This window comes from Xenopus laevis, chromosome 2L (genome assembly GCF_017654675.1).
Source record: "Xenopus laevis strain J_2021 chromosome 2L, Xenopus_laevis_v10.1, whole genome shotgun sequence".
Classification (NCBI taxonomy): domain Eukaryota; kingdom Metazoa; phylum Chordata; class Amphibia; order Anura; family Pipidae; genus Xenopus; species Xenopus laevis.
The window spans coordinates 65180347-65191197 of NC_054373.1; the positions used below are offsets into that span (position 1 = coordinate 65180347).

At 37.3% G+C, this 10851-nt stretch overlaps 1 protein-coding gene across 1 annotated transcript; it reads right to left on the reverse strand.

Moving 5' to 3' along the window:
- Positions 1–440: 440 nt before the first annotated feature.
- Positions 441–10577, reverse strand: parl.L (presenilin associated, rhomboid-like L homeolog). The gene is made up of 10 exons (XM_018246473.2): positions 10375–10577; positions 9811–9997; positions 7756–7896; positions 6647–6695; positions 6459–6554; positions 4941–5090; positions 3920–3990; positions 3155–3256; positions 837–934; positions 441–647 (listed from the first exon to the last, which is right to left on the reverse strand). Exons 1-10 carry the CDS (start codon positions 10434–10436, stop codon positions 542–544), a joined length of 1062 nt encoding a protein of 353 aa, XP_018101962.1. The 5' UTR covers positions 10437–10577; the 3' UTR covers positions 441–541.
- Positions 10578–10851: the final 274 nt, after the last annotated feature.

Here is a 10851-nt window from a genome sequence, read left to right on the forward strand (position 1 = left end):
AGCCTGTGTGTGTCATACTCTGCCTGTAGGACGTGATGCTTTGTTAGCATTTGTTCATGTGCTGTCTGTTGCTGTGTTAGCCACAGGGGAGGAAGAATATGGATTTTAAGGTGTGACTTAATATAAAACATTTTTCATGAGTGATACCCCTGTAGTAAGCACCAACCATTTGGTTTGGTGTGTTACCACCATTAATGTAGGTATTGTCTTAACATCTATTATAACATTTTAAAAGGGGAGTGGTCAACACTGGCTTCCATTAGCAGCCCTACACCATGCAGGCCAGAAAATTTCTGGCCCTCGGGCCCCCAGAAGTCAAACAGCACTGGTTTAGTGGATGGCTGATGTATCTGAAGTAAAGGATGTTCATAATTGTTGCGATGCCCAATATGCATTTCTGATATGAAATAAGCAAAACAAAATAATGCATCACACACATATACACACACACAGAGTGCCCTGTGTTTTATTTAATTAAAATTAATTAAGCGTTTCAAAACTAAAGCTGCATCTCATAGACTTAAAATAACATATATAGGCGTCAGGATGCTCCACTCCTTGGAGGACCATTCCGAAATTCATGCCACATTTTTACAAGTGGTTCCCTCTTCCTCCAAATAAGTTCATTGCCATACACAGCGTACCAGCTAGAAGGAGGTAATGATTAAGATATATTATGTTCTCTTTAAAAGGAAATCAGTCATGAACAAATGAAACTATCCTTGTTTTTCCCCCCAAAATGCTTTATACAATAAAGACAACAGAGTTTGATGGAAACTATCAACAGAAAGGAGGTAAGAGTATAAAATAAAAAAAAATTAATGTAAATGACTTACACTCCAAAAAGAGCCCCACCAAGATGAGCTGCATGATCAAAAAATTTCCATCCCATGATCAGACCAGCTGCATCAATAGCCATGATAGCCTTGAGAGCCTGTAGAACAAATGGGGGTAATTTAGATTGATATAGTAAATAAAGTACACCCTACTGTAAAATAAGGATATTATAAGTTACCAAGGAGATCCATGACCATATAAAAGCACGTGGCCGAAGGTCTTGTAACTCTGAGGTGGCTTCTAATATCCTCATATTTTGCAACAGGGGTGGGTAGTTTATCATAATACACAAATTTCAGTAAGTCATGACAGAAATTACTTTACTGAGCTCCAATTATAACCAATGACATCACTAAGCACCCTTACAGGATTTACAGGATATTCCTGGCTCTTGTGTATTATATGCAGTTTATCAACAGAACATATGCTTGAAATTGAAATAGACACAATATCAGTGTATAAAAAATGTAAAACATTATGTGTAAACATTTCAAGTCGTGACTGCCAGCACACTAGATTTTAAGTTTTTAGATATGTCCTTAAAGGAAAACTATACCCCCCAAATAATGTAGGTCTCTATAAAAAGATATTGCATAAAACGGCTCATTTGTAAAATCCTGCTTCATGTAAATAAACCATTTTCATAATAATATACTTTTCTAGTAGTATGTGCCATTGGGTAATCATAAATAGAAAATTGCCATTTTAGAAAATAAGGGCCGCCCCCTGGGATCGTAGGATTCACTGTACTCACAAACATACCAACAAACCATACATGTGAGGTCACATGAGCCAATTAACAGACAAAGTTGTGTCTTTTGCTTCCACACTTCTTCCTGTTACAGTTAGAGTTGAAGTATTTCTGGTCAGGTGATCTCTGAGACAGCACAGAGACCATCACGAAATGGTGGCTCAAGGCAAGACATGTAAAAGGGCAATATTTACTTAAATATATTTTCCAGTTTGGTAAGATTCTTTAATATGCCACTTAATATGATATGAACTGTTGCTTAAATGTTCATTTTGGGGGTATAGTTTTCCTTTAAGAGTCAGGAGGAGGACGTGCCCTGAATCTCAGCATTTTTGTAAGGATCTGGATTCAGCTGTATCAAATGGCAACTCTTTAAATTGTGAATTTATAGGGGTTCTTAACTCATAAACACACATTGATGTAAACTTAGAGAGCTTCTATTATTAGCTGTTTCTGAGATAGACGTTTTAGACTGCTTATATCAGGCATTTGGCTAAAAGGGGTAGTTTAAATTAGCTTCTAGTATGATGCAGACAGTGCTATTCTGAGACAATTTGCAATTGGTCTTAATTTGATTTTTGCTGTTTATTTTTAAATTTCGTTTTTTTGTTTAGCAGCTCTAAATTGGAATGTAGGCAGCTACCTAGTTACTGGGATTCATTTACCATAGCAACCATGCAATGATTTGAATGAGAGACTGGAACATGAATAGGAGGACCAGAACAAAATGTTAAGTAATAAAAAGAAACAACAATATAGCAAGTTTTTTTTTGGATGCCATGGTCAGTGGCCCACATCTGAAAGCTCGAAGAGGCGCAGGAAGAAGGCAGATAAGAACCCACTAAAATTAGACAATTAATTATATCTGTAAAATGTTGTAAAAGTGCTCAGAGGTTTACAGAGTACATTTTCATCCCCTTTATAGCAATGGAAGACTAATATTTTTAGGATACCATTTTGGATTGCAATATGCAAATTTTTGCCCATTTGCATTATTTCTGTATTTAGTAGAATTGCATCGCTATTCAGGGCTATCCACTTCCCTGTGTTCCATAAATTGCAAACATGTTTATCTTGACTACTGTAGAGCTCCTGCTTTTACAGAACAAAAAGACTTTAATTACCCTCTCGTTTAACAGCCCCTCATTTTGTTCAAAAACCAGCATCTATATCATAAAGTGAAAAATTAATCAAGTCCATCTGCTTTAAAGAGAATCCATGTACTGTCCACTATGGAGAGCAGAGGGATTTCAAGTTCCAGAATCCATCACATCACAATGGTACATGAAGGTGCATGGCTATGAGCCAAAAGGATGGTGGAAGAAAATCATTTTGGGCAGTTTATCCACCCTTAATTATATAAACCCATGTGAATGAATAAGAGTTGTATTTTTTCTTTAATATAAAGGGTAAGAGAACACTGTATTTAAATGTATACGTAACACCTGTGTGTATGTTACTGGTTATTTAAAGTCACCAAGAAGGTGCAAGACCATATACATGTCTTGTTTGCACATGTAACCGACCATAAGCACAGCGAAAGGAGAAATTTGTAATTATACATACATTTCCAGCAGTGAATGTAAACATGGGTAGGAAGATAATGGCGAGTTTGGCTTCAGGCATTTTGGTGCACACTGCAGCAAGAATGGTCATAATTGCTCCAGACTAAAATAAATCACAAAAGGTAGCAGTTGATAAAGTTAATTCAATAGTAATAGTTTAAAAATCATTTGATGCTTTTAAAGGTAATGGCACATGTGAGCAGGTGACAATACTCTGATAAATACCTTTTGATTGACATTTAATTGCTTTGACCCTGCCAGTGTAATCTCAGCTGAAATCATTATCACTTGAAAACGTGACACTGGCAATTCTTGAATGATGAACCCCTGAACCATAATTGCACCAGCCGAGTTAGCACAATTACTATTATTGTTTATGGAAGTGTATTTTACAATGTTGTGCCGACCCTCCTATGAGCTAGAAATTGTCAGTGGCAAAACTTGCCGTGTCTACTGCCCTAAACTTACTTCTCTATCTATCAATACTAACTATAGGGTTCACTTACTAATGCAAATGAAAAGCATTAAAACACATGCAAACCACCATAATTTTAATTAAACACAATATGCAGCGATTTTTCAAAGAAATCTAGCATAATACCAGGCTCTGCGCTGCAAGTTGCATGCATACAAATTCTTATGTGACTAGCATTATATAAAACTACTTTGACACTATTTCATGTGTAATTTTGCATTTATAAACGTATTCCTTACATGAAAATGTACACAAGGCATAACAGGATGTCAGATATACAAAAATACATACAGCTCCCAGAGAAGGACCAAAGCGTCCTGTTGCAATCTTGGAAACATAACTGACAAATGTTGACACTGTCCCTAGGGAGCAGAAAACACACACATACATAATGCATTAGGAAAGATCCCCACAAAAATTGTGTTATGACAATTCACTACTAATTTTCATGTACACCAAAGTTTAAACACTTGTACATAGATCTCTAAAAATTTACCTGTTTCCATGCGTTACAGAAACCAATAATATATAATAATCCATAATTAGGTTTCAATAAAATCCACATTCTGTTGGTTTAAAACCAAATTAGCCCCATGACAACTGCATCACAGATATAACCGTAATCACAAAGAAAAAAAAAACTTGAATACACAAATTTGCAGTGAAACTCCAAAAAGTCTTGGGCAGGTTTATTAACTTTTGAGATGGTAAGTGGAGATTTATTAATACTAGGGAAGTGATGTGTCCTTTTTTATTGGATTCAAATTTGGCTGAATCTTTAGGTTCTGGATTTGATTCAGAAAACACACTTACCAGTTCACAGGTCAGAAAAAGCTGCTGTCAAAACTGAGTCGGCAGCTTATTGGCAACTGACAAGTTTCCTCAACTAATATCTAGCCAAAAATCGGCAACATATCTATCAGACAGGTTCTGATGGAGTAAGGACCACATGAACAAGCCAGTGGCTCACTGATGCGGCCCTCGGCCATACTGCATTGTGATGAGATTGTTGGGCCCTAGGTCTCTTAGGATGGTTGATGACTGCCCATAGATATCAATAAAGGTCAGCTGTTAAATAAATTCTGTTTTATGCAATGATATAATTGGATTATGCTCACATAGAATTCTTAAAACCACCACACACATAGCAATGGCTGGCCAATTTGGTTGAAGTAAAAATGAAAGGTGTTCTTAACCTGAAATAGCAAGCAGTAAGCATACCAGAGACAGACATCCCTGCAACCCCCCACAAATTGTTCAGCTTATAGATGGAACAGAAAAAAACATATAATCACAACATAAATCACCTTACCAGCTGACAAGTAAACTGCCAAAAACTGTTCCTTGCCAAGTATTGAAACAATACTGGTGGAAAAGCTCCATAGCACATACATATTGGCTGCCATGTGGAACAGAGAAAAGTGGCTGAATGTAGACAAAACCATGGGAAGGCAGAGAGAATCTGAAAGAAACAAGACAGAAATGCCTATTGGTGTCTTTTTGAGCAAATACAGAGCTGTGAAGTTAGAAGCAATTTTGGGTTATCTGGAGTTGCCAAAAATGTTCTGGCTCCTACTACCTTTTAATGCAAGCACTGAAAATAATCAAATCAGATTTAAGAGCATCTATGGAAGAGGGTATGGCAGAAGCAATTCGATTTCTAAGAACAATACTTTGGTTAATTTTGGATAGCTACAGTTTCTATAGCTATATGCCAGGTTCACTGAATACATAAGTTGTTTTAGATTTTCCAATTGTGTTTGGTATATGTAGTTTAACTTCAATTATTTTGAGCTTTGGCAGTGATAAAATGCCTTGTATGTTGTGTACTTCTTTCAATCAACATGCAAATTACATTAAGAACAGACACCAAAAAGTACTGGTAAAAGCTGTGTGTTTGCTTCAGAAAGACTAGTATAGTTTATATAAACAAGATGCTGCCATGGGGGCAGCCATTCAAGCGGCTGGAAAAAAGGCACAGGTTAGGTAGCACATAACAGATAAGCCCAGTCCAATACAATGAAGTTTTATCTGTTATCTGCTATGTAACCTGTGCCTTCTCTCCTTTTTTCCAGCACCTTAAATGGCTGCCCCCATGGCTAAACAGCAGCTTGTAGTATACTACTATCATAGTCTTCTGAAGCAAACACACAGTTTGTACTAGTGCAGAGCAACAGTGCATTATATGTTAATTACTTTGCTACACTTTTGTTTTGTTTTTTCTGTTTTTCAGTCAGAGGTATCATAAACCTAGGAGTGGGAAGATTTATGTACCAACTCTACAGCCCTGACCAAATATCTAAAGAACTTTAGGCATATTTGAAAGGCATTAGCCTAAAGTATATATTAACCCCAAACATACGTAATATTATAGGGCCAGTCTCCAGTGTGTCTTAATACTGCCTATACTCCATAGATTACAGTGGTTGAGCAGTATTTACACCCCAATACAAAGTAACGTTTACCTCAATTTAACATAGCTAATAACATTCCTTTAAAAAAGGACCTTGTCTAAACTACAAACTGTTAAACAAACAGCAGATTTGGGAGATAAGAAAAGTTAAAGGATATTATGATCAAATCTAATATATACAAACAGAAAAGCTTTTATAACAGAATTATAACAGCATTAATAAGAATTCCATTTTGTCCAATACTACTCACTAGATCATATCTATCGTTTTCAATTTTTATTTTGATGTGAGCTATATTGTATCGGTGCCCTTGAAAGAATAATTTCAGATACGGATAAACTAGTTTCCCTTATTGAGAATGCCCTTTTGATTTCTAAATGTATGAATTTAGGAAGATACTCAAAAGATACGCTTACGTGATGCAGGGTTTGATGTGAAATATCGAATCATTGTCCGTTGGAGTGAAGGCACTCGCCAAAGGCAGAACACCAAGCCATTCAGTGCAATTATACCTGTGACAAGACTGCAAATATTAAACAGGTGTAACAGGCACATTTTTTGTCTGATTTTTCTGTAATCCCCTAAGAAGCCAGCATGTTCTTACCTGACACAGTCTTCTGGCCCTCACTCAGACTATTCCACCACTCATTTACCTACAGAAACACAACCATACTTTAATTAATTCAGTTTTAAAATTAAAGAAAAATGTCAGTCAATTCAAGAAACTACTAAATGTTTGTATCTGTCAGTGCTTACACAGGGCAGATTTCAGCCCAAAAATGTGCCTGACAGGCTATGGGCACACTGGTCACACACTGACCTTAGCTTCAGTTCCACTGTGTGTGACTACACACAGGCTGATCGGAACACAAATCAATGGAGTAGGGGCATGGAGCAGGTCTGCTTCTCTCAGCCTGACAACAGCCTGTGCCCATAGCCATAGCCGCAGATTGACAGCTTTTGAAACTTGATGAAATGATGAAAGGATAGGATGATTACAGCAAGCCGATCTACTACAGTATATCCAAGTGTGACACAAATAAATTCTTGTTCCCAAATAATATCTATGGTTGTCATCTGCCCAGCCATCCTTTATAAGGGCTGTCGAATCAAAACTGCCTGTCTGTTTCTCCAAATTTTGAAACTCATTTAATGAAGAGGCAATTAACAAATAACTATCATAGTCCCGCCCCCTGACAACAACCACCCCCTGATTTTAACCGCCACCTGACACCACAACCCCGCACCCCCAAACCAGATTAATTGAGAAGGAAAGACGGCAACCCTAATGATATCTCTGTGTGGAACAAGCTCTGGAATTGTAAGATACAATTTATTTGGTTAGAGAAACTAGGGATGCACCGAATCCAGGATTCGGCCAGGATTCTGCCTTTTTCAGCAGGATTCGACCGAATCCTTCTGCTAGACCGAACCGAATCCTAATTTGCATATACAAATTAGGCCCACGGTGGGAAATTGTGTGACTTTTTGTCACAAAACAAGGAAGTAAAAATAGTTTTCCCTCCCCAGCCTTAATTTGCATATGCAAATTAGGATTCGGTTCGGTATTCGGCTGAATCTTTCGTGAAGGATTCGGGGGTTCAGCCGAATCCAAAATAGTGGAATCGGTGCATCCCTAAGAGAAACAGATATCGATATAACAGTAAACAGTAATATCAGGTTCAAAATAAAAAAATAGCATCCTCCAATTACTTGTTTCCTGAAGACTCCATGTTTTGGGGGTCGTAATTTTCCCAACCAATCAGCCTGAATATCATCCAAATAACTCTTCATCCGAGATTTTAGTGTTTCGTACTGCCAAATGGCGGCAACTCCAAACGAGCATCCTGAAAACTTTATAGACATATAGGGTTAATAAAGAGACTGGCAAAGATTTGTTCCATTCAAGGCATTACCTTCATATTCTCCTCCCCCCCTATATCCCTCTCCCTTTTTCTCTCTCTTTCATTGGCCTCTCCCCCCTTACCACTCCTACCCCAATATTGAGTGTATAATTCTAGTGACCAAGTTTGAGATGTATCTAATTTATGGCTATACTTATAGGTCCTGCGAGACCGATATTGTTTGACTTTCATGCTAATAATTTTCAATAAAAATTATAATTGAAAAAAAAATAAAAATAAAAAGACTGGCTGATTTGTCTATTGAAAAACAATTATGATTATACTATGTCTGTAGAGGTTTATAAAGCAAGCCTAATGCCACCAGAAAATGCCATTAAAGCAGTTATAGATTATGTACCAATTTTCTATAAAGCATGATATTTTAAAACACCTGTAGATGGTGCAGAGGCCAGTTCATGAAAATGTATGATACAAGAATTCACTGAACACAAATAAACAGGGTTTTGTTTAGACAACAAATAAAATACATTAAATCAACAGCAACCACCACAATAAGAGGATTTATGCTTTACCAAAAAGATTTAAAAATGTACAGGACTAGGGCTGAAAATTATGTTTTCAAATGACTCATTTTAATGTTTAGTATTACTGCTACTTTTCCTAGTGTCAGAACATCTGCAAAACAAAACTTCCCCATTACCGGAGACATTTCCATCTTCCATAAAGTGCCTATTAATGGGGTCTACAATCCTATTATACACCAAACATCAGGTTCTGCATTGTTTTAGGTCATTGTAGATGGATTTCTGCAGGAAGGACTTCTGTGTCTGAAACATAGCTATGAGTAAAATCACTTTTTTTAAATTTCAAACTGAATAGAAGTAGCATTGTGTCCTTGAAAGTCTGCGTTTAGCCAGTGGCAAAAATGACATCATGTTAAAATTTGCATTAGACGGAGTGCTGGTTACCGCTGTAAAGTCATTACATGGTATAGGCAATACTTACCTTGGGATCAACCTCAGTGCCTACTTTATAAAAAAAATGTCCGGACCCAAAATGTATATATTACATTGTACACAAAGCCTATATAGTGGAAGGAAAAATTCCTATAACCCACTGACTCCTTATTTCTTATCTCTGTAGCATATTAACCCATAGGCAGGCTGTCACTGAAAATTGCATAAATGCTGCTGCAACTAGCAACCGATCAGCTCTGAACAGTCTAATAATAATAATAATAAGACAGAAAGTGAAAGCAAAGATCTGATTGGTTGATATGTACAATTGCACTAGTACAATTTAGCACTTATGATTTCTACTTTTTGTGGACTAGTTCAAATATCCTTCTATAGAGTGCTAGAACTGAAAGTGTTGTCTTCTGCCGATTTCTGGTTAACATTTTTTTTTTTACTATCCATTTTTAGTTGTTCCATGTCCCCCTTCTATTTTCCTTTGTTGAATATTATACTACTTGTTCCCTTATACTCCTCAATTTCAGTTCTACAACGATACAACAAAATCTTCATTTTGACTGTGGAAAGGATAGGAGGACTAAAAGATAGATAAAACATAAAATATAAAATCCATTTCGGATTCAGCAGAACACAACAAAGTCCTTGGCCAAATCCAAACAACAACATATTCTAATTAGAGAAAAATAAAATTTCCTTCATGTTCACAAAGTCACATCACATAAAGGGTTTGGTTTATCTGGAAATTACAATAAGTGGCAGAATTCAATCGAACCGAATACTAGATTTGTCAGTATAGTCCAAATTTAACTGTTTCCGGTCAAGTGTCTAAATAAATTCAGATACTTTTTAAACACAGTAATTCTATAAATGGATATTACTTATTACCTAGACAAATAAATTGCTACAGGTCACATTTACAGAATACACACCCCCAAAGTGAAGAGGAATGGCTTGTAGAGTTGTCTCATTATATGGGAACGTGCAGGGGACATAGCTTCTGCCATAGGAGATGTAAAACTGCTTTTCATAGTCTCTGGAACACCGTGGGCTCCAGGGTCTCCTCTCTCTGGTTTCTTGGGGCCTTTTTTGAACCCATTTCTTTGCTCAATAAGAAGTCTATGTATGACAGAAAACAAAGGGCAGACTAAATATTTAACAAGCATGTAAAAAGAACAATACGCGACTTTTTGGAATGTGGACTCCAATAAAGAGAGCACGCAGTAAGTCCTTTCATAAATGTACAGCTGTATTGCAATTCAAAATGCTCCTCCTTTAGTAACATATTCCCCCAATACCATCAAGCCAGAAGGGAAAGTTGACAGAAGACTCTAGCATGTGAATAGGTCACTCAAGTTACATCATAGAAAGCAGGCAATACATTGAGATGACACCAGTTCATAACCGGGTACTTATTATCCCGACAAGCGCCCTGCGCATATTTTGCTTATTTTGGCCATGTGACTTCACAGACATTTAAAAATACAAATTCATACCTTCGCCCTTGACACCAGCTTCTTCCACTACAAGCTCTCAGCGTCCAACAAGCCGAGTACATTTTGGAAGTCGCCTCGGGTGACGTCACGAAGAAGTAACGCTAAGCCGCAGAGAACGTCTCTAACACGTGACATTCGGCGCATTATTCAATTGGCTATATGAATAGAAAACGCGAGTACAGTTCTTAGTGTTTAGTGGTGGGGTAGCGGCTAGTTCCTATCCTAGGAAAGGACGTGACGTCACGGTCATGTGATCCTACCATGTGACCGCTTCACTGAGGCTTACCTATTCGTGAGCGGCAAATTCAATCATGGGAAAGTGGTAATGGGTTTTAGTGGGTGGCTGCCGACTCTTGAGAGTACCTGCAACTTAATCCCCGTGTTTGCCAACTTGTATTGTAGGTTTTAGTACAGGTTGTAACCTCAACCTTAGGTTTTGGGGCAGTTCATTGTGTCGCTGGGTGACTGAAGTGATCA

What these genes read in the sequence shown, in the direction of transcription:
- parl.L (XM_018246473.2), bottom strand. Translation starts at nt 10,436, where the DNA reads ATGTACTCGGCTTGTTGGACGCTGAGAGCTTGTAGTGGAAGAAGCTGG. An exon ending in AGCTGGTGTCAAGGGCGAAG is followed by an intron (nt 9,998 to 10,374) that starts GTATGAATTTGT and finishes TGTCATACATAG; the next exon opens with ACTTCTTATTGAGCAAAGAA. An exon ending in TTACATTCACTGCTGGAAAT is followed by an intron (nt 935 to 3,154) that starts GTATGTATAATT and finishes TTTGTTCTACAG; the next exon opens with GCTCTCAAGGCTATCATGGC.